The sequence below is a fragment of the Heloderma suspectum genome, chromosome 2 (genome assembly GCF_057233095.1).
Source record: "Heloderma suspectum isolate Gila_16-S chromosome 2, 16-S_ref, whole genome shotgun sequence".
NCBI lineage: Eukaryota > Metazoa > Chordata > Lepidosauria > Squamata > Helodermatidae > Heloderma > Heloderma suspectum.
In genome coordinates, this window is record NC_139459.1 from 26,172,354 (window position 1) to 26,196,544 (window position 24,191).

Genomic DNA, 24,191 nt, shown 5'->3' on the forward strand with positions numbered 1-24,191 from the left:
CATGGATCTGAAGTCAGTCTGTAGAAAATAAAAGGAGCTGGAGGAGGGGTGTACATACCTTTCATGGGTTCTGGCATCACAAGTTACACGAGGGGGGAGAGATGGGGGAGTCGGCGTCTGTGTGTGTGTGCATGTCTGCAATGGAAGATTAGCACAATTAGAGCTCCTGATTAACTGGAGAGTGCCCAGCTCAGCTATAACTGGGGGAGAGAGGGAAAAAATGTGTATCATGTTTGTATACAACTCTCACACATCAGGACCCAAAGTTAGTTTGAAGGCAAGGGTATTTTTATTCCTGTAGCAGAATAGTCTCATAGGCCGTTTCTACCCATTCAGCTAGCAGCCAGGATATTGGCAGATCTGTCACATTTCAGTGGATACCCGAAATAATATCCTTTCTACTCCTCTATTTCAGACAATAGTTTGCAAAAAAAAAAAAAAAATGGTTGGCAGATATTCTGAATCCTGTAGAAGGAAGAACAGCACAAGATCTGCAAGCTCTACTCTGGTGTTGAATTATAGAATCACAGAATTGTAGGGTTGGAAGGGGCCTATAAGATCGAGTCCAACCCCCTGCACAATGCAGGAATCCAAGTCAAAGCATCCCTGACAGGTGGCTGTCCAGCTTCATCTTGAATGCCTCCAGTGTGGGAGAGCCCACCACCTCGCTAGGTAATCCTGCTTTGATTCTTGGCTTTCCTGTTTCCTGGAGACTGTATTCCCCGGGAATATTCCAGTAGGGATGTACAGATCCCCTTGCCTGGGGTCTGTGGGGGGGTCCACAGGCGGGGGGAGGCGATCCAGTCCTCCCCCCAGAATCCTCCCCGGCCGGCTCCGCTCCGTAGGGAGTCCACAGAGCCGCCGGCTGGCTCCAGCCACTGCCAGACTTCCAGCCACGGCCGGTCTGTGGATGCAAATGGCGTCCGGCGTAGGGGACGCCATTTGCGTCCCTGCCGTTGGCCATGATTGGCTACATATTTACATAGCCTATCACGGCAAAGAGCAGGGACGCAAATGGCGTCCACTATGCCATTTGCATCCCTGCTCTTTGCTGTGATAGGCTACGTAAAGATTTACATAGCCAATCATGGCCAATGGCAGGGACGCAAATAGCGTCCACTATGCCAGACGCCATTTTGTTCCACAGCCCGGCAGCAGATGGCTGCAGAATGAAGACAGCGACCTGGACCAGCTGCCGCCAGGAAGGTTCTGTCCCGGGGGGATTTTGGGGGGTGGCGGGGGGGGTAGTCCGTTCTGCCACAGACTCCAGGGACTCCAAATCTTGCCCATCTCAGGTCCCAATCTAGTGCTCCGGGGTTCCGTAGATGGCCATGCACCCTTTCTCCTGACTGCTGATCATTTGGAGGTTTTCTGCTTATAGTTTTCTGGGTTTTTCCCCATCCACATTGAAATACATCTCCTAAGGCACTAAGAGCTGTAAGCTAAAATATGCTGGTATTTTGACCTTGCCCCTTTGCCTTTGGCTCCACCCCATTTTCCTTCCAGCCCCACCCACCACTGGAATGCGGTACCTGAAAGCTTCACCGAAATTTATGCATGATGTGGATAGGGAGACATGTCTCTCTCTCTCTCTCTCTCTCATATAATATTAGAACCCAATGGAGTCATCCCATGAAGCCCACTGGTGGGAGATTCAGGACAGATAAAAGTGCTTCCTCACACAGCACATAGTTAAAACTATTCACTACCACGAGGCATGATGATGGCCACCAATTTGGATGGCTTTAAAAGGAGATTAGACAAATTCCTGGAGAAGGATATCGATGGCTACTAGTCACTGAGGTCATCAGAGGGCACTGAGGTCATCAGAGGGCTTGCTCCTGATGGTTCCACATGAACCTATGGCTTGACTGGAGTCCACCCGGAGAAGAGCCTTCAGTGTGGTGGCCCCCTTTCTTTGGAACCCCCTGCCTCTGGAGATCAGGCAGGCACCAACACCGTATTGCTTCTGGCACCTCCTGAAAACAATTCTATTCCAGGAAGCATTCCTTAAATGACCAGTCATGGTTTTTATTGGCATTCTGTTTTTAATAATTGTAATATGGTGTTTTAACTTTTAAACCCTTTTACTATTGTACCTCTCGTATTTACCATTCCTGTTGGTAAATGTTTTAGATTCTGTTTTAGATGGGGAACGGTATACAAATGTTGACAGGAAGGCCTGGCATGCTATGGTCCATGGGGTCACGAAGAGTCAGACACAACTTAACGACTGAACAACATACAGATGTTAATAAAAAATAGTCCTGATGCCTCTATGCTACCTCCAGTGTCAGAGGCAGTATGCTTATGTACACCAATTGCAGGGCAACATAGGTGGGAAGATGCTGTTGCATTCATGTCCTGCTTGTGGGTTTCCTGAGGGCAGTTGGTTGGCCACTGTATGAACAGAATGCTGGACTAGATGGTCTGATCTAGCATGGCTTCTGATGATCTCATGAAATTAAATTTGGCTCTTGGGCTGAAAGAGGTTTAACACTCCTGCTTTATAGAGCTGTTGTGAGAAACCCCACAACAAAGATTGCAAGATTAATTTGCAGATTAAGACTGCAATTCCATGCACAGTTGCTTCGAAGTATGACCCACTGAACTAAAGACTTACTCCCAAGCAATTGTGTATAGGAACATGCTTCCAAGATGCTACATGACCGAAAATGAGTAATAGTTATTGAATGGGACAAGACAGGAAGCGACCCTGCTAGGGAAAGGCAACATGAGAAGTAGTTTGGCAAGTGAATGTTCAAATTTGGGATCTTCTCCGCTCATGCTGCTGTGCAATGAAGCACGCTGCCTGTGCTTGCTGCTTTCCACTGAAACCCATACACTCATATATAAACAATTATATAACAGTTTTCATAAGCCTCCTCCAAAATGAGCCTGCCTATACCAAGTAAGAGAAGCAGCAACAAAACAGCATGAAAGAATGCTATGGTTACAAATCTCTCATCCACTATATGGAGCTGAATTCATCTGCAAGAATAGTCAAGATTTAAATGCAGGCGTTCATTATACTGTAATAGTAATCATATAATCCAGTTTCCAAAACACACTGAAAACTAATTTTACACTTTTATTTGTAAGTTTTTAAAACTGTATTAACACCTTTTATAAAAGCCATGTGTCTTTAGGTAATTACAATATGAATTACAAACTTTAGGATCCCAATAATTAATTTAAAAAGGCTGTAAGTCACAACAAAATTACACAAACTGCAAACACAAAATCAAAAGGGCAAGACCCAAATTAGTGAGGACAGGGCATTCAATATTATTTGTTTTATTGTCTTGGAACAGAGAGTACATGAAGTACAACCCTTCATTACTTACTTCCACTTATTCTAGAGGGAAGGTGCTGTAATATCCCTAACATCTTTACATTATTGTATGTGCGGAGTAGAGGAAACAGGGCATTTCCCATTATATGTTTTATTGCCCTATAACAGAGAGTACAAGAAGTACAAGTCTTGGATGTTGAAGGGATGTGGTCACTGGTCTATTTTATCTCAGCCACCCCCACCCCACCCCTCCCTACCCAAAACAAAATGTAGCTTCATTTGTATTAGCATTGGCCGAATGGCATGAGTATTATTGATGTTCACATCCTAGATCGAGATTTGAACAAATGATTTTATTCTGTATTGCTTTAATTCATGATCCCAGTGAAGAATTTGATTTCCTCTCCTCCACACACACATTTTTAAAATGTTAGGTATATTACAGTATCTTCCCTCTAGAATAAGTGGAAGTAAGCAATGACGAGCTGTACTTCATGTACTCTCTGCTACAGGACAATAACAGTGTGCCAGTGTGGTGTAGTGGCAAGAGTGTTGGACTGGGAGCTGGGAGATCCAGGTTCTAGTCCCCACTCGGCCATGGAAGCTCACTGGGTGACTTTGGACCAGTCACGCACGCTCACAACTTTTATCCTCAGTTGTTGTGAGGATAAAATGGAAAGGAGGATAATGGAAGCCGCCTTGGGTTCCTTGCAAGAGGAAAAAAGGCGGGATATAAATGCAATAATAAATACAAATAAATAAAATAAATAATATGGAATGCCTACTCCACACACCATGTTTTAAAGATGATAGGGATATTACAGTACCTACCCTCTAGAATACATGTATTGAAGAAAGCAATGAAGGGTTGTAATCTCTGCACTGCAAGTGAAATGTTTAAGGCGTTTCTGAAAACACTTCCAGGGTGTGAGCTTTAAAGGAAGAACAGTTCTGTTAAGAAATGGGTCTTTCAACCACTTATTTGTCATGTTAGATTTTACATGGCAGAAGAATCTATTTCAATTTGGTATCAATGATTTTTTCACGTGATTAATACATGAACCAACCAATCCTCCACATGGGAAATCAGCAGCACAAGGAGCCCCTATATTAGCAACAGTGTGGTTCTCTGCGCCAGCACTGCATGATGATTCACATGGATCAGTATAGGTCTTGCCTGGCTAGTACTTTATTTCTCATACGCTAAGTGCATGGCTCTCAAGAGGCACTTGCAGAGAAGCCAGTTTCTTCCAAACATAAACAGCTGAAGAATATTGGACAATTTACAACAGCAGTAATAATATCCTTTTGAGCATCCACTGGAAAAGATGCAAAAATTCCCCTTGCTAAGAATAGAGCACCAACGGGGTAAAAAATATGATTTTCCAGTGTATGACTCTTGATTTGTAGAGATTTATACTACAAGTTCGCTTTTGGTGTATTGAATTCAATGACTTTAAGAGAGCAGAGCTGTGAAATCTCTTCCTTGGAGAAACCATACTCCAAGAGGATCTCTTCAGTATGCTCTCCTATAAATGGATCTCTTTTGGAAGAAGGGGTAGCTGGGGTCCTGGAAAGAAGAGGGGATGGCCTAGGACTTATCTCCTCCTGATCATTCTTAAGAAAAGAACCACGTTCTTTATTGTGTGGATATGAGGCAGCAGCATCAAAAGTCAAGACTGGTGTCACGCAGGCATCATTGTCACCAAAGATTTCACACCATTCCATTTGGGTTTTCTTTGAGAAGACTTCTGCAAATACCTTCTTCATTTCAGGCCAGTCAGAGAAACTCATCTGATTGGGAAGTTTATCAGAATCCAGCCCAAGACCTGAAGAAATTTATAGTTATTACTGGCAGCCTTTATATTACAAGTATAAAAGCCATAGATTAAAACTTGACAACAGGAATGTCAAAAGAAGGTTGCATCCACCCATTGCTTGTTTACCTATAAACACACACAATGTGGTAATGGACAAGCTTCCTTACACAATCATGATTGAGAAGTCATTATTGAGATATGACAGCTTCTCTCTAACCAAATAATGAATTCCAGGTTGTTTCAGTCACATATCCTAGTGGAATATTTTGGTACTTCCACAGATCACTCCATTCTTCTAGGAAACTGTGGACATTACCCACTAGAGAGATAAACACTGCTATTTCAGCAGTGTAACAATGTGAGCCTACAGTAGCAAAAACAGTGTCTTGTGGCACCTTAAACGCTGACAAATGTATTGTGGCATGAGTACCCATAGGCAAAGTTCAACTCTGTAGAATGATGCAGCAGATAAAGCAGGCTATAGAGAATGAACACTTGTGCTGCAATTCTGCTATTGTTTATATGATCACTTCTTCAGGGCCACAGATTTTGCCTTGCACACAGAAGGTCTCAGGCTCAGTCCCTAGCACCTCCAGTAAAAATGATCAGGTAGGAAACGATGGGAAAAACCTCTGCTTGAGAGCACCCTCTAGATGTTATGGACTATATTTCCCATCATCCCCAACCATTGGCCATTCTTGCAACTAAGGCAGTGAGAAGAGTCGACAGGAGGAAAATGCTTCCTGGACTGCAGAGTTCTGCTTTAGCCTCTGTACAAATTACAGGCCTGGTCTAATGCAGGAATAAGCAACATGGTGTCTGGGACACCAAGTGCACCCCCGCGCACCTTTCTTGGTACCCACTGAGATGCCCTAACCCTATTATTATTATTATTAAACATTTCTTACTGGCAGCTGGGATCACTTCAAAGCAAAGCTGCTCCCATCTTCTTTCCCTTTAAATGCTTCTGGGACACACGAAGGACTCAAGAGACATTTTTAAGAAATGCAGTTGGCAGGTGGCTGCAGGCCGATGCTTTCATTTGCAGCACATCCATTTCGTGGCCACAGGCCCCAAAAGGTTGCCTACCCCTGGCTTAATGGTTCTGATTTGACAAACTAGGAGTTGCCACAGTTTTGACCCCTATAGTCCAGACATGTGGGAAACTTCATTTTGCCCTGTTCATTACCAGTCCACGTGCCTAAATAGGGAAGTGCATGTTCTAGAGGTCTCACAGCTGGCCTCCTACCATGCGTGTGGAGTATCTAAAAAGAAATGGAATTTAGCCTATTATGAATCCTCAGGGTACATTTCCTTATCTATCAATTTTAGCCGCCTACTCAACAGAGTACAAGCAAATAACAGGAAATTAAAGTAACAATAAGTTACCCATGTGTATATATATTATAGTGCATGAAATACTTTTATGAGAGCTTAAATATAATAAATCTGTTTTCAGCCTTATATAAACCAACATGTCTTATATGAAGCTATATAAAGATCATGATCCCACTATGGAATTATACGTAAAGATTACACTGGAAGGAAACCTGGCAGAATCTATTTCCAGGTTTGTTGTAAAATGACATTGTAAAAAGACACATAAAAAAGATTTTAATATGTCACATTTATTGGTCAATAACCATTGCACTGCTTTTTATAATGACTTCATAGAAGCTGAGGGTGGGAGGTGGGAAGAGAATACCTCTGGCCAAAAAACATTTAGGGCGCAATCCTAGGCATGTTTGGACAGAAAAAAGTCCTATAACTCTTAGCATTCCTCAGTTAGCCAGCATGACTGGCTTGGGAATGCTGGGAGTTAAAGGACGTTTTTCGCCTGAACGTGCATAGGGTTGCACCCTTGATTATTTAGGAAAGATACTCCTGATTTGCCATCCAGGCTTTGGGATAGCAGAGAAATTGTTGTGGATGTTAGGTTCTTTTTCAGTTCTGTTGTTTTATTGCTATAGCACTGTGATTATATTCTTCTTCTTTTAAACTTTTCTATTGATGTGATGCCACCTTACAGATCCTTGAAGATGAAAAGGTCAGATACATGGCCAGAAGCAAGAAGAGAAAGAAGAACATAGTTCACAAGGAGGTGGAACAAGACAGTACCAAAGGGATAAAAGTGTCTTCAGATCTAAATATAACGGTAGACACAGAACATGTTACTGCTGTGAACTCACTGATCAGGATTTATACATTGTTCTGCTGAACTCACTGGATTAGTTTCCAGATAGCACTACACTCTTTGGATGACATCAGTATTTCAGGATAGCATAGGGGGTGGCTTGCACTTCTCTATACTGGCTTTGCTGAAAATAGCATAAAAGGAATAGCTAGCTGAGGGACACCTCTTAGCGAGAACTATCTGACACAGTAAGTTTCAGCTGTTTAATTTAAGTCAAGGTGACTTTTAAGCACGGGTACCAAAAAGATTTCCTGAGCTCAGTACATTGAAATAATAATACTGCCTTACTTTGCAGGGCTGTTGTAAGGATTAGTAAGATACTGTATATGAAGCACTCTGAACACCTGAATATTCTGTATAAATGCCAGGTATTACTAGGTGTGTTATACTACATATATGTAAAATTATACATATATAAAATCCAACACTTGCACAATTCATTGAATGAGGAAAGATCTTACTTATAGAAAGCTGGTGCAACAATGAATATGTTAGTCTGTAAGGTGCTACAGGACCTCTGGGCTGTTTTTAATTTCGCACAAGCTCCTGTAGCATTAAGCACCTTTTGGCACAATTCCTCCCTCCCCTTTCCTAGGATTGACAAGACTGATTCCCAGCTTCAGTGCTGTTGGGTGGTGGCAGTCTGCTTGTTCCATCCACAAAGCCTTGCCATGAACTGACCAGAAAATGTTTGGGTCTCACTTTCACCCAAATATTGGACAACTGACTTTGCAAAAGGGGTCAAGTTAGGTTGCAGTGAGCCTTCACTGCTCAGTAATTATATTCCTGGGAACAAGAGCTTTGGCTGTAGTAATGAAAGAAGAGAAGCTGTGTTCCGAACATGCAGCCAAGCTGTGTTCCATGCATTAGTCTGCCCTCTAGCACCTAACCTTTTTTGCCATTGCCTAAGCTGGGATGGGCAACATGCGTCCCTCCAGGTATTGTTGGACTGCAACTCACACCTGCCCTTGCCAGCATGGCCAATGGTGAGGGATGATGGGAGGTGCAGTAGGGATGTTGGAGAAAATCAAGATGGATTAAAATGAGCTCTGATTTCTAAGAATCCGACCTGCGGAATCCGCTGCGGAGTGCCCCCCTTAGGGCGTGCAGAGTCCGTGGACTTCCAGATGATTTTTTTATTTTCCTGAAATTTGCGCATATAAATCCGTAGAAAAATGCATAAGTTTCTGCTGAGGAAACATAGAATGGAATAGGGAACAAATACACTAAATGTTACGTACTGGGGTAAATAATGTAAATACTTACATAAATACTTACGCAAATATTTCCATATTTTTCCACATGACGAAAAAAATATTCGCATCCATCTGTGGGCGGATGACGGAACAAAAGGCACCTGACAATCCGCAACACACAGATGGAGCGGATTTTACACAGTCCGTACGTCCCTAAGGTGCAGTACAACAACAGTTGCAGGCCACATGTCCCTCATCCCTGGCCTAAGACTCTGAAAAGTATTTCTGGCCCTGTCAAAGAGTGGCTCCATTTGAAGGGAATTTAGAAGGTTTCCTGAAATCCCCCCATCCTCACTGTACTCTTCTCTACCATTCCTTTAAAACAATATAAATTACTTTGCGGTACCTAGCTTTGTTATTTCAAAACTAATTAACTCAAAGCTTTCTTTTGATGGGAAAAAGGCAAAAAGTACTCTGTATGTAATGGTAATTAGATTACTGCTTAAACCTTTTGAATATTCTAAAGAAAAACAAAAAAGGTAGACATACCACAAGGTGCCTGAAGCTTGGTTTAAATTACAGAACTATTAACTTTTTTAAGAGCACTTATTCTTTCAAAATATGTTTACCTAACAATTGCTTTAGGCTTTAGCAAGGTAATTGCTAGAGCAGATGATGCAATTAAAAGCAAGCACCCCTCCCCCATCCCAACCATCCAAGGCAAAAGCTAGCAAAAACTAAACGAAAAGAAAAAGAGAGACAGAGAGAGAGACAGAGAGATTGAGCACGGATATAAACTTCTGAGTACAGAATTTTGTTAACTTTGCCTTTGGACACTGCTAGACCATTTATACAATTGAATCCTCTTCCTCCTCTCAAGTTCCAATACTTTTCAAAAAGGGTTATTTCATTTATAAGCAAACAGTACTTTTCCACAGCATTTTATGCTGTACTATGCTTGCAGCAAGGCCTCTGTTTATCTGCTGCTGCACATTTTTTTTATTTATTACATTTCTATACTGCCCAATAGCTGAAGATCTCTGGGCGGTTCACCACAATTAAAACTACAAAATACAACACAATAAAATACCAAAAAAAGTTGAGAGGTTTAAAATCACAGTATAAAATATAAATAGTAATCAAATAAAACCTAACCACAGTACAAAGATTTGAAATATAGTAACAAATTTAAAACAACAGAAATTGAAAGACTAAAGTGCCTAGGAAAACAAGGTCTTCACCTGGCACAATACAGGCACAGGCAAGCCTCTCTGGGAAGCTCATTCCACAACTGAGGTGCCACAATAGAAAAGGCCCTCTTCTTAGAAGCCAACCACCTCACTCCATTTGGACGAGGCTCCCAGTCAAGGACTGCTGGAAATAATCTTGGGGTCCAGGCAAGCATATATGAGAGGAGACAATCCTTCAGGTAACCTGCTTCCAAGCCTTTTAGGCCTTTGAATGTTAATATCAACACTTTGAATTGGGCCTGGAAATAGGCTGGCAGCCAGAGTAGATGAAAACATACTGCCATAATATGATGACGTTGCCCAATCCCTGTTAGAGATGTGAAGGCCCGGAAAAAAACTGTTTTCCCCTGTTTTTTTCTGAGGACCGGTTTTGTTTTTCTTCTGAAAAATTGGGAAAAGTTAAACAGCTTTGGATATGAAGTATTTTCTTTTTAGAATTTAAACTCCCGTCTTCAGTCCCAGCTTCTTCCAACCTAGCAGTTCGAAAGCAAGAAATTGCAAGTAGATAAATAGGTACCGCCTCGGCGGGAAAGGTAACAGCGTTCCGTGCACCTCGGTGTTCAGTCATGCCGGCCACATGACCACAGAAGCGTCTTCGGACAGCGCTGGCTCTTTGGCTTAGAAACGGGGATAAGCACCGCACCCTAGAGTCGGACACGACTGGTTGGGGACACCTTTACCTTTTATCTATTGTTACCCAGACTTTACTCTTCCCCAAAGAATTTCTAAAAACTACGTAGTAAGAACATTTTTACAGAAAGACTAGAGATGTAAAATTTCTGGAAATAATGAAGCCATGGGGAATTTTTTTTTAAATCCTTTTTGTAGGATTCCCAGCAGAGTTAGTTCTTTCATTCCTTATTAAAATTATTGATCTGAAGTATATTTTACTGATAGACATTTATGCTAAGTTTCCCAACATGTGAGTAGAGTCACCACTGTGCATTCTTGACAGTAAATGTGCATTCTTGATAGCTTGGGTTTCATTCTATAGAGTCCTGTGTTTCTGATGCTATTATCATTTAATAACACAGATGTAATCTATTCAGACAGTTAACTACACATTTACTGAGTTTACTTTTAAAAGTTTTAAAATATAATGATAATTTTGTGAGCAAACTAAATCATACATAAAAAAACTTTAGGAACAGAAAGTCTGCTTTAGGACACAATCCTATGGCCGCTGCTCAGTGGCTAGACGTCCACAGGATAGGTCGGTTCCCTGAGAACTGATCTCTACCCCATCCCGCGCTGCCCTGTAGGCAGCATGGATCGGCCCCGTGCTCTGTGCTCATAAGAGCAGCACGGAGAAGTGAAAACGGAGCATTTCTGGGGGCGGGGGGGGCGGAAATGCCTTTCTGACACTTCCTATGTGTCATCTGGCATCTGCCCTCCCCCCCGCTCTGACTTCCCACGGCTAGACAGCCAAAATCAGCTGTCTAGTTGCGAATGCAGGGCGGCTCCTGCCCTGCATTGGATAGGCAGTCACCTCCAAGTTCTATCCTGATAGGATTGTGCCCTTATGCTCCTAAAGCAGCCCTCCCCACCCTGGTGCCCTCTGGATGTGTTGGACTACAGTGCCCAGCATTCCTGACCGTTGGCCATGCTGCCTAAGGCTGATGGGAGCTGAAGTCCAAAATATCTGGAGAGCATCAGGCTGGAAAAAGCTGTCTTAAAGCAGCAAAGTGACTCTAGATTGGTAAAGAGCACTAAAAAATAAGTATTACTTATTTTTCAATTTTTCAAAAATTTCCCATTTTCGGGGGGGGGGGGTGTCTTTTCCATGGCCTCAAAATTTCTCCCTGTTAACAATCTCGCTATTTTGGACTGGCTGAAATTTCTGGACCATTTTCAAATGCAACCCCATATATAAGCATTGCAGTAATCCAGATGATATGGCACACAGAGCAGTTGTTTTCTCCACACTCATAAGGTCGGCAATTTGAATTTTTCAATGCATGTATAAGTGTATAGATTTCTTTCTTTCAATTAAAAAAAAAAGATTGCCCAGTGAAAGCTCCCACTTCTCTGGGGAATCTGGAAGCTCAGGTCCAGCAGAGCAAAATACCCTAGGATCTGATTAGAGTTTACACTGCTACAATAAAATCACTGGGTGGCCTTGGAAAAATCCCAGTCTCTCAAGCCTTAGTTCTTCCATCTTTAAAATGGGAGCGATATTTGCTGTACAGCCAATGAAAAAAAGATGCCCAGATAATTTGCATGTTAAAAAGGTACACAACCATCACCAAGAATATTTACGTATCTCTTTAAAACTGATGGTACCCAAAGCCTTCTGTCTTTCTTTTTTTCTGTCTGTCTGTCTGTCTTTCAACCACTCCTCATGTAGACTAACTTACCATGTATGAACTGCTTATAGAAATGTGGCTCAAGAGCACCAACAGCCATGAATTTCCCATCCGAGGTCTTGTAAGTGTCATAGAAAGGGGCCCCACTGTCCAGCAGGTTCTCCCCACGAGGTCTGTTCCAAAGGCCCAGGTTTTGTGATTTCCACAGAAAAGAGCTTAGGTATGCTACACCTTCTACCTTAAAGATACAATATATAAACAAAATGTAACATTATTTGCAAAAATTAAGGTAACGGGAACATATTAACAAAGGAAAGGAGGAGGATCATGTATGCCGCCTTGGGCTCCTTGGAGGAAAGGCAGGATATAAACCTAACAAACAAACATGGCATTTCTCTGACAGATAATTCCTTCCAGTGACTGAGATAACATACTAAACTGACGACAAATGCTTTTTGCTTCCATCTTTTTTCTCCAGTGTCTTCCCAAAATTAAAATAGCTCAAACTTTTTTTTAACTATGGCACACAAGTTTTTACATTGCTCTCCACGGTTTGGTAGCATTAATTATAGTTGCTCTGGATAGTCCTGATATGTTTAGTCCTTTGAATGTCACTAGGTTTTTGGCCTTACCGATAGCTGCAGCCACAAGTGGCAAGTTTCACAATCCAATAACACATTGGGCCAGCTGGCATGATCAAAGTAATCTTATTTAAATCGGGGCGCTTGCAGGGTGCCATTTCCATAATCACCACCTGGCCAAGGCTTGCCATGTTGTCCGAACCTGGGCGGCATGGCTTGCTGGAGGGGAAACGACTCTCCAATAACCCATGGGAAGTTGTAGGCTTATTCAAGGATTATTTCCCCCTCCAACAAGCCATGCCGCCTGGGTTCGGACATAAAACCACGTAACACTCCTTAGCAATCAGCCAGCACATGGAAAATGCTGGTTTGGATGACCTATTAAGAGAATCAGCTGGCATCCAACCACAACTCCTTTGTCATCCTACGTACAAGTGATCTGACATGGATGCCTGCTTTTAACACGTCAATGCCAGTACAAGTAAAAAAATGGCAGGGCAGTCTGCTTAGACACCGGTAGCACCACTTGTGCCTGCCAAGTATATCCAATAAGACGCTGCATTAAGACTGTCATGGATTCCAAGCCCTCCCACCAAGAAATGAGGCAACCAAGACTCATCTACAAACTCTTTTATTCAGCTAATAGTACTTCTTCACACTTAAAGCAACGACAAAGCCTGGGAGCTGTCTTCAGGGCCTAATTAGCTAAATAGCGCATTGATTAAGGAAGGTACCGAAAGCAAGGCAGAAGCCTTTTTCAATTATGGACAGGTTTCCTGTTGGGTGAGCCTCGTGTGGCATAGAGTGGTAGGCGGCAGTATTGCAACCAAAACTCTCCCCACAATCTGAGTTTGATCCCAGCGGAAGCCGGGTCTCGGGTAGCTGGCTCAGGTCAACTCAGCCTTCTATCCTTCCAAGGTCGGTAAAATGAGTACCCAGCTTGTTGGGGGAAAGCTAGTCATGACTGGGGAAGGCAATGGCAAACCACCCCGCTATAGTCTGCCATGAAAACGCCAGCGCAAGCGGCGTCCCTCTAGGGGTCAGTAATGACCCAGTGCTTGCACAGGAGGAGCCTTTCTTTTCCTGTTGTGCTCAGCTGGCTTTTTCTGAGCTCCTGCCTTCAGGGAGGATCTTCCCAACCCAAATTCTGATGGGCAACCAAACTGGTGTGACGCCTCCCACCTCCTCCTCTCAACTCCACCCACTTAACCTGGCAGCAAGCTCTGGCATCTGTCAGTCCCGAAGCTCCCTCCCCATCTGACAGAGCCTGGGTTCCCACAGGGAGCAGGGAAGATGGTCTCTGTGCCTTGCCCTCCTTCTTGATAAGCCCCTGGGAAAGTTTTTCACTGGTTCCTGGGGAGTCTTGGGGAATTTCCTCCCCCGCTCCATGTCCCAACTGGGCTTCTTCTAGCTCTGCCTCCGAAACTGAGAGTCCAAAACCAAAACAGAAAGCCTAGGCTCAATCCTGACAAAGATAATACAAGCATTCACATCTGGAATTATGATAAATATTTCTAGAATTATGGAAACTTCCATACCCTTTGCTGGACTGAGAAATTAGTCAACAAGAACTAATGTGAAGCAAGTGCCTGAAAGGACAGTTTAGATGGAACTAGAATATTTTTATTCCAGCGTGAACTATAGCTAGAATGTTATTTATAAAAGAACTTTCAACAAAAGCATGAGCAAGGTACACAGCAGTAGGCAAACTTGAACTTGATGTCAAAAGAACTTGATGTCAAGAGACAACAACAGATTTCCAAGAAATGACACTGATCTAATCAAGGAAATCCAAATTAGCAGTTGACTTGACTGCTTGGCTCATCGTGTCCCAAAGAATCCAATGAATAGATCTGAAGGTGATTGCACATCCCCAACCGGGGCTGCAAGTCACACACAACAGAGCACAACTGGAAAAGCATCAAGACATGGCCTTTTAGGAATGATGGTGTTAGACTCAAAACTCCAAAGCACACAGTTACAACTATCCTTTAATAATCTGTAGTGTTGCTTTAAAAAGAAATTATCTTACCATACTTGCATCAACGACTTGCCCTTTTCCAGATTTTGTACGTTCATAGAGTGCCATAATGATGCCCATTGCACACATGACACCACCACCAGCAAAGTCAGCCAGAAGATTGACAGGAGCATAAGGATTTTCATCTTTTCTGCCAAGTTTCGACAGCACACCTATATACATTAAGTACAAATTTAAAGAATACCCATGCAGTATAATAATAATATTAATTTTCCTCATGCTGTTGTGAAATAAGAATGTTGTACTCAGTAATGAAATCCATACTAATGTCTTCTGAACGTACACGCGTACATCAATGCTCTGTTTCTCTTTAATTCCATTCTAAGGCTGTTCACTCTACTCTATTGGGACAGAGGCCTTGCAAATGAACAGTGGGGGATGGAGGATGAGGGGACGGATGCACAACAGGTCTTCTAGCCAAAAGAACCACTGAGGGATTCCTCTCACTGAAGCTTTTTCTCTGATAAACAACTACAGTTTGCTTTCTAATTAACAGGTTCCAAATCTCTTTTTCAATTAAAACAATGTTACCGATCAGAAGTGCAATCCTATGTATATTTACTTGGAAGTAAGTCCCAATGTGTTCAACAGGGCTCGCTCCCAGGAAAGTGTGCATAGGATTACAGCTGAAACCATATTTAGGAAGAATACTAACCATTTCAATCATTACTGTGGTCGATTGGACCTTGGAGCGAAGTCCACAAGTCAGCCCTAACCAGAAAAACTAAAGCAACACACCAAAAGGCTGATATCAGCACTTGAAGACCTGCTTCCCAACTGGCAACTGTAGAAAATTTAGCAGATCAAGCACACTGGCATGTTCACTGATATGTTCAGTTCAGTTTATTGCTTATTAACCAATCAGGCCATACGCATACAGACACACAATAAAATACCATTCTTGTACAGACAATGACATCAAAACAAAAAATATTAAGGATGAGAATTATAGAAAAGCTAATTAGAACATTTCCTAGGGGCTATTAAAACATTTCACAAAGTCTGGACAGTATTTATTGACTTGTTAAAATATGTTAGCAAGCTTAGTCTTCTATGCTGGTCAATAATGTTCGTTTCTCCCAAGCCCATTGAACAAACTTGGCAGTCCTATAGGACGTATAGTAATCTGTACCAGTAGAAATAAGATTGTGCTTAGAGAGGATTTGTGACTGAATCCAGCTATTAAGGGCTCAAGGTCTTCCTTCCTCAGCTCTGCATACACAGGGCATTCCATTAGAAAGTATACCATGTCTAGTCTTTTAGCTTTGCTGTTTAAAATCTGTATTCTCTGCACTGCTGCTAGGTTTTATTCTGGCTGTATTGCTATATTGTGGTTTTAATGCTTTAATATTTTATATTGTTTTACTGTGTGCTTTTTGGTTTTAATTTTTGTGAACTGCCCAGAGAGCTTTGGCTATTGGATGGTATAGAAATAAATAATAAAAATAAAAATGTCCTCTATCTTGGGACATTTATCCTCTATCACCTCTATCACCTCCATCAGCTGCAGAGAGTTCAATCTGCATTTAGTCAAAAGCCATCTCAGCTCATAAGAGCCAAAAGAAGACAAATAAAGGGACACCGTATCCGGGAAAATAATACTTTTATAGAGTGTATTGGAACCGCTCTCAGCAGCAGTGGCCATTGCAGTCTGAGTATCAATATCACGTAGTCTTCTAGAAATCTCCTCGCAGGCACCATCACGCCCCCTTGCAAGCAAATAAGTTTGCGAGAAGCCCAAGTACACACTGGAAATAAGTACACTTATCTGCCCAAGAGTCTCTCCCCATGTCTTTGTAAGCTAACAATACCAAGAGTGGGGCCAACTGAAAAACTATCTTTAACCAAAAGAAAATGACTGCTTTTTGGACAAGCATTCCCACAGAATGGCAAGCTGTCTCTAATCGGACAATAGCCTTGGAGGTGGATCTAGGTACTCTGGATAGAAATATATGCTGTGTTGATTCCAATAGAGTGATGCCCGCATGGGCCCACACAGGTGCTTCATATAGGATCCAGGGGAGTAATTTGCCCTTACATAACTCTATTAAAGAAGCCACCATCTTTCCACCTGGTCAAGCTGCAAAATGGAGGATAGTGTTACATTTGCTGTCAAAACCGTTGCTTTCATACATATGTATGCATGCCTATACACAGCACCCTATTTTAAACTACATTAACAACAAATGTCCTTCAAATTAATTCATATTTAATCAAGAGAAAATTGATTTTTTAAAAATGAGGTTATATAACAACATACCTGACACTGACAAATAGTTGATGTCATGACCTGCCAACTTGGCACATTTTCCGGAGTGGCCAAATCCAGTTAGTCTAGCATAGATGAGTTTGGGGTTATCCTGAAGGAGGCTTTCTGGACTGAGGCCAAATTTTTCCATGACACCTGAATAGGGAGATAAAATAGTCAACTGTGCTTACAAAATTAAGAGCTAGATCCACAAACAAGAATGACTGGGCAGTATCCAGTACTGCCACTGCACTCTCGCTCATTCCGTTGTACCACAGGAACCCACTGCTAGTGCAATGAGGAGTTAGCACTTTGTAAAGGAACCCCAGAAACCGGCAGAAATGCTCGTTTCCAGATCAGAACAGGTCAGTGGGGCTCCCTGCCGTGAGCTCCACTGAGTTGTTCAAGAAATGAGTGCTTCTGCTCATTTTGGTTGCTTTAAGAACACTAGCTCCTTGTTGCACTAGTGGTGGGTCCCACCGGAGTGCTGGCAACATATGATACTGCCCTGTAAATGGTATTAAACATATAGTATGAAGTTGCACATAGACTGAATAGGATGGCAGAATTGCTATCTGGCCAGTTTTTTTTTTAATGCTGAGGTCCTACTTTGTTTAGGGTGCAATCCTATGGCCACTAGTCAGCGACTAAACGGCCATAGGATAGGTCGGTTCCATGAGAACCGACCTCCACCCACTCCCATGCTGCCTCGTAGGCAAATTGGCCCCACACTCCGTGCTTGTTCCTGGGGGCAGGGTGGGCAAAAGTGCCATTCCGACGCTTCCTATGCATCGTCCGGCGTCTGCCCCCCCCCGCCCCCGCTCTGACTTCCCACAGCTGGACAGCCAAAATCGGCTGTCTAGCCATGAATGCAGGGCGGCTGAAGCGCGGAGGGGATGATTCCCTCTGTGCTGCTCCTGCCCTGCATTGGATAGGCGGTTGCCTCTGAGTTCAGAGGCAGCTGCCTATCCTGATAGGATCATGCCCTTCATGACACATTCCATATAGCTAGTTTTTGTTGTTTTCTTTTTGACCTTTGGGAAAGGCAAACCGGAGCAACGTCAAATGCAGCACTGATGTAGGAACAGCAAGATGCACTAGCAGGATGCTTTATCCATCCTGTTTCTCTGCATGTTCAAGTTGGAACATCCACATCTCTGCTCCCGTTGTGGAGAGACACATAAGCACTTGGTGTAGGGGAAGTCTGCGCATCTCCACAGGGGAAGAGGTGCAAAGCTTCAACTTCAAATATGCCAAAGGAAGGTTGAGACAAGAAACCAAAGGCATTTCTGCTTCCTGCTACTTGCTCTCTACATGGCTTTGGGCATCTCAAAGAAGTGGCAGCAGAGGTTGTGCAAGCCAAGTTTCTCCTTTCCACAGCCTTTCTATAAGTGAAATTCAGTTCTGATGAAAAGCCAATTCACTTGCATGAAAAATTGCTCAAGAGAACTGTCTACTCACATGAGCAAAGTACAAGCCAGTGTAGGTATTATTTTTTTAAATAAAGTATTTTTCTTCTTTTCCTAAAGTTTTTAAAATCTGAAGCAAGAACAAACCAACGATTGCAGTGGCTATTTCTGTGAGTAGAAAAAACAACACATAATGCCATTTCTTGAATTGTGAAAGTATCTGCTGCAGTCTCTCAAGTGTCCCTGACATTACAATGCTCACACAAGTAGACCGCTCATATGCTGCAGTAATGCTGGAACCAGCTGAATTTCAAGCCCAAATCAAAGTGGGTGCTTATCATTAAACACCTAAACTTGGTTGGGACCCAGGTGCCTGAAGCAGTTCCTAATCTCTTATCAATCTACCTGCACATTAAATTACTGAATGAGGTGCTTCTCCTTATACCTCACTTGTTGGGAGTAGGGGTGTACGAATTGCTCACCCCGTTCTGGTGGGGCCATCCGCTGGGGGGGAGGCGATCCGTCCCTCCCCCCCCAGAATCCTCCCCAGCCAGCTCCGCAGCGAGCCCGCAGAGCCACCAGCCGGGCCCACCCGCAGCCAGACTTCCATTCGCTGCCGGGCTGCAGCCACAAATGGTGACTGCCATAGCAGCCGCCATTTGCATCCCTGCATTAGCAGTGATAGGTTACGTATATATTTACGTAGCCTATCACGGCAAAAGGCAGGGACGCAAATGGCACAGCAGACTTACGTAGCCTATCACAGCTAAATACTTGCGTAGCCTATCATGGCTAAAGTAGGGAGGCAAATGGCTGCCGCAGACCAGGGCAGTGGACGGACCGGACAGATGACAAAAGGTAGGGTCCGTCCCGGGGAAATTTCGCAGGGTGGACTGCTCCTTTCTGCCACGGACTCCGGGGGTCTAAAGACCGGGGGTCTTTAGAATCCGGCCTCATTGGAGTCCATGGCAGAATTCTCTAACATCCCTAGTTGCAGGTGAGGTAGATGTCTGCAAAGAAGGCCTTTTCAGCTGTGGCACTCCAGCTATATAGAATGTCCTACCCAAGGAAGTTTACCTGGTGCCAAGATAGGAACATAGGAAGATGCCTTATACAAGTCAGACTACTGGTCCATCTAGCTCACTACTGGTTACGCTGACTTGCAGCAGCTCTCCAAGGTTTCAGACATGTGTCTTTCCCACCCCTGCCTGGAGATGCAGGGGATTGCCTTCTGCACACAGAACATGTTATCCTTTAGGTGCCAGGTAAAACTTTTTTTATTCAGCTAGGCATTTTAAATTCTGCTAGTGACTTGCAAGAGTACTGCAGTAGGCTGCTGATCTGCCATTTGATCTTGTTGTTTTATCATTGGCCTGGGTCACATGTAAGGACAACCCAGAGTACGGGTTGAGTATGAGCTGTCATGAATCATGGGTTCTTGTTACATACGAACCCTGCACTATGGTTCAACCATGTGTTATTAACCAACAACTCAGAGTTCACAACCCAACAACAACCCATTTTTATTTATTTATTTAAAACATTTCTATCCCACCATATACCATTAAGATCTCAGGGCGGCACACAGATAAAACCAATGTAAACAATATAAAACAATAAATAATTTAAACGCCTAACAACATATTAAACAAGCCAAAACCAGTTAAAATCTAAAACAATAAAATAGTTAAGACAATGTGCTAGGGAATGCATTTAGCCCTCAAAGGCTTTGGTAAAAAGCCACATTTTTACTTGGCGCCGAAACAAGACCAATGTCTGCGCCCATTGGGCCTCCAAGGGGAGGGCATTCCACAACCGGGGTGCCACAGCAGAGAAGGCCCTCTCCCATGTCCCACCATAGTGTATGTCTCATACTGGTGGGATGCAGACGAGGGCCCCTCCAACAGATCTCAGTCCTCAAGCAGGCATATATAGGGAGAAGCGCTCCCTCAAATATCAAGGTCCCAAGCAGCTTAGGGCTTTAAATGTCATCACCAAAACCTTGAATTCCAACCAGAAGCATATTGGCAGCCAGTGCAATTCCTTTAAAACCGGTGTTATATGGTTTTTAGGGGGTGTTCCGGTCAGCAGTCTAGCTGCTGCATTTTGCAGTAGCTGCAACTTCCGAGTTGTCTTCAAGGGCAGCCCCACGTAAAGTGCATTACAATGACTTTTCTTCCTGGGTTGTTTGTGGTTAACAACCCATAGTTAAACCATAGTGCAGGGTTCACACATAACAACAGCCCATGATTCAATGATAACCCATACTCTGGGTTATTATGTGTGAACCAGGCCAGTGTGTTTTAATCTATTGCAAAGCACCTTGGAATTGAAAAAAATCAAGGGCGGTATATAGTTGTTTGATGGCAGTAATGGGATGTTTCTGCTTTTAAATTATATTTGTTGTTACTTGATTGTTGTGACCAGCCCTGAGATCACATGTGATGACAGGCAGGATATGAATTTATCTATCAATCAATAAAAATAATTAAATAAATATTGTAAATGAATGAATATATAAACATTGGAGTAACGAACTCATGTAAGATGGTCCCTTTCCCTTGATGAACTTGAAAATCATATGTTGCTCCCCATGCACTTAAACCTTACACATATGGGGATGGGGGGGGGGAGGTGGTGGTACAATTCCTACTTTGCAGACTGTAGAACAAAGGTTTTCCCCGGTTCTTCTAATTCATGTCAAATGGCCACTCACAGACATCTGCACTAGGACATGTGCAAAGGGGCATGTGTAGTTTTCGGGGGGGGGGGGAGGAGACAGAGGAGTCTCCCCACACAAATAGAGAAAAAACAAAAAAGGCAATTTGTGAATAGCAGTTAGAACATCACCCTCCTCTGCCTTATGTCCTACAACAGCCCTTCCTGACCCGCTGTCTTCCAGTTGTTTGGGGCCACAACTCCCAGCCCCAGCCAGCATAGCAAATAGAGAAGGGTGACGGGAGTCCCAAAAACTGGGGGATACCTGGTTGGGGAAGGCTACAATGAGCTACACACTCAGCCCAGGCTTTGCTTCCTTGCACACCTCTAAAGTAAATTTCCCCATCAGCTAGGGTGGCCATATATCTTACTCTACAGAGGACAGTCCTTTATTTGAAGGTATCCTGTATTTGGAGAGGTGTCCAGTGGAAGTCAAAGAACCAGGAGGGAGAGCAGTAGGGGCCTTGAAATTCCCCATCCAGTGTTAGCACATGGACAAGAGCAGACTGGTCACAGTCTATCCCACTATGGCCAGATGTATTCCCTTTCTATTTACATGTCTGCATTTGCAGCTACACGCATACGTCAGCATACACCAACGTAATGCAAATCTGTGTCCTCTTTTGTGACGCCTCACATCTTCCACTGCTTCCTTCCCACTCCCACGAAGGTGTCCTGCTAACCCCACCCCACCAAATGTCACGCCAGATCCTGACAGGGAACGACCCCCCTCCCACATTCCTCGTCCTCGACTTCCTATGGCAGCCTTCCCCAACCCGGTGCCCTCCAGATGTGTCCGACTACAACTCCCAGAATTCCTGACCGTTACCCATGGTGGCTGGGGCTGATGGGGGCTGAAGTCCCCGAGCACTCGAAGGCCGTTCAGGCTGGGGGAGACTATGAGGGGGGAGATTCCCCCCCCCACTCCCCAGGCGCCTTGCCCCAGTTCACAGCAACGCCTCCTCCTTCCCTCCTCAGGCACCTGGTCGGAAAGGCACGATAAGTACATCCGCCTTCTGGCAGAGCCTCCTCAGCGTCGCGGCGCCCTGGGGCTGTTTCAGATCCAGCGCCAGCGAGCGTTTCCCGCGGCCCTGCACGTCCGCGGCCATGGCCGCGCGGGGCGAGCGGTCGACCCGCACCACCCGCGCCCCGAAGTCGGCCAGAATGAGGCCGCAGAGCGGGGCCGGCGCCAAGCCCGCCATCTCCAGCACTCGCAGCCCGCGGAGCGCCATGGCCGGAGCGGGCTAGGCGAGGGAGGAACGGACGACACCGCGGACGTCGCCGCACCAACCAGCCGCGACCGCCTTGGCGCCTCCTCCTAGCAGGGGTGGGGTGAGCCGGCCTCCCGGCGGCGGCCGCGAAGGCCTGGCGGCGGGCCGGGCGCCTCACGCAGCCGTCGCCCGAGGGGAAATCGAAGGGCGCTCGGGGAGGCCGGTGTTCGTAGCGACCGCGGCTGCAATCCTACATACGCCGTTGGTTACCAGGGAGTAAGGCGTGCTGTGCTCAGCGGGCCTTCACTTCTGAGGAAATTGAGCGTTGGGGTACCGCGTAAAGCCGCGAGCCGGAGCCAGCCCCACTGAGCAAAGTGGAAACTCCCTTCCGAGTAAACGCCCCGTGCCGCTTGCGCGGAAATAAGGCCCGGCGTGCGCGGTCGCGGGAACAAAAACGGCGAATTCGGGTGGCACCGTGAAGACTAGCACATTTGTTGTCATTGCACACGCTTTCGTGGACAAGAGTCCGCTTTATCAGATGCATCTGATGACCAGGTGGCCTCTAGTTATAAGCTTTCAGTAGTGGTGGGGGGGGGGCAGAAAGTAGATTTTCATTTGTTTTGGAGCGTTAAGTCCCAGCTTTCTTGACCTTTGGCCATGCTGGCAGCGGCTTCTGGGTTGAAGTCCAAAGCATCTGGAGATCTACCTTCTGCCTCCGCCTGGTCTAGAGTCTACTGAAAGCGTATGCTATAATACATTTTAGTGCCACAACGCTCTACAGACTAATAAGGCTACCACCACGCTGGAAAAATGTGTTCAGTGGGATTTCTCTTTTTCCCTAGTAAGGGTCTTTAGGATTGCATCCTCATAGCACAATCCTATGCTTGTTTTCCTCTGTGCAGAGCGGAACCTTACTGGAAGAAAAGCAACAGAGAGAGAATCTTATTTAAGTAGAGTGAAAATGTATCTGGACATAACAAGCAGCTCAGTTCCGTCAGTTTTAAAATTGCTGTAGTCTTTCCTTGTATAAATAAATCACACACACACACACACTGGGTTCTTTGTGCTATCAGGTGTGTTTAATTATTGACGCATGGTGAGTCAACTTTGGCTTTTTTTGTGACTGTTTTGTTCACAACATTTGCTCTGATAATCTTAACAAACAGCTGGAGGCAAAATCCATTCCGCAGACATTCTTATGTAAGGGGAAGGAAATGTGATGAAGAAACTGCAGAGGTTAGTAACAGCATTAGTCTGTTGCTACACAAAAAGTGTTTGCCACTTTAAAGACTCACTTATCTTGGAGTAAGACCCACTGAACTCAGTGGGGCTTACTTCTGAGCAGACATGTGCAAAATTACACCGCACTACATTTTTTGTGGCACACTATTTCAGGTGTCACAGTACATTCTTCAGGAAGCTGACTGACTACAGCTCCCTCTTGAATTATTCTTAGTGGCACTGGCAAACCATATGTGAAATAGCCTGTTTTAGTCTACTAAAGAGAGTGTTGATCTTAGGATTTGAATCCACATCTGCTACTTCAGCAGGTATCCTTGGGCACATTACACAGTTTTGTTGCTCTATCCTTGAAATGGAAGTTATAATCGCCTACCTTGCCAAGTTTCATGAGGATAAATGAATACAAATTACAGGGCCAACTCTACCATATGAGGGAGTGTGAGGCAGATGACTCAGGCTGTTGATTTGGGGCGTCAATTAAATGATTATTTAATAATAATTGCATTTTTTGCTCCTGGGGTGAGGTGCTGGGAGCCAAAATAATTTGGCCAGCCTTGATATTATGCACCTTGATGGGTGTGTGTGTGTGTGGGAGGGGCCCATTTGTGGTTTGGCCTCAGGCAGCAAAATGTCTTGGGTTGGCCCTGATCACTTAGCACATTTACAGGGGCTTTGTAGAG

General features: G+C 44.2%; 1 protein-coding gene across 1 annotated transcript; it reads right to left on the reverse strand.

The window, feature by feature from the left end:
* Window positions 1–3,067: 3,067 nt before the first annotated feature.
* On the reverse strand, window positions 3,068–22,532 carry AMACR (alpha-methylacyl-CoA racemase). The gene is made up of 5 exons (XM_084833029.1): window positions 22,041–22,532; window positions 16,944–17,087; window positions 14,675–14,835; window positions 12,113–12,299; window positions 3,068–5,124 (listed from the first exon to the last, which is right to left on the reverse strand). Exons 1-5 carry the CDS (start codon window positions 22,288–22,290, stop codon window positions 4,715–4,717), a joined length of 1,152 nt encoding a protein of 383 aa, XP_084689155.1. The 5' UTR covers window positions 22,291–22,532; the 3' UTR covers window positions 3,068–4,714.
* Between the last annotated feature and the right edge of the window lie 1,659 nt (window positions 22,533–24,191).

Coding starts and splice junctions, on each gene's coding strand:
- AMACR (XM_084833029.1), bottom strand. CDS start 22,290: ATGGCGCTCCGCGGGCTGCGAGTGCTGGAGATGGCGGGCTTGGCGCCG. Junction 12,300..14,674: donor AAGTCGTTGATGCAAGTATG/GTAAGATAATTT, acceptor TGTATCTTTAAG/GTAGAAGGTGTAGCATACCT. Junction 5,125..12,112: donor CTATAAGCAGTTCATACATG/GTAAGTTAGTCT, acceptor AAATTTCTTCAG/GTCTTGGGCTGGATTCTGAT.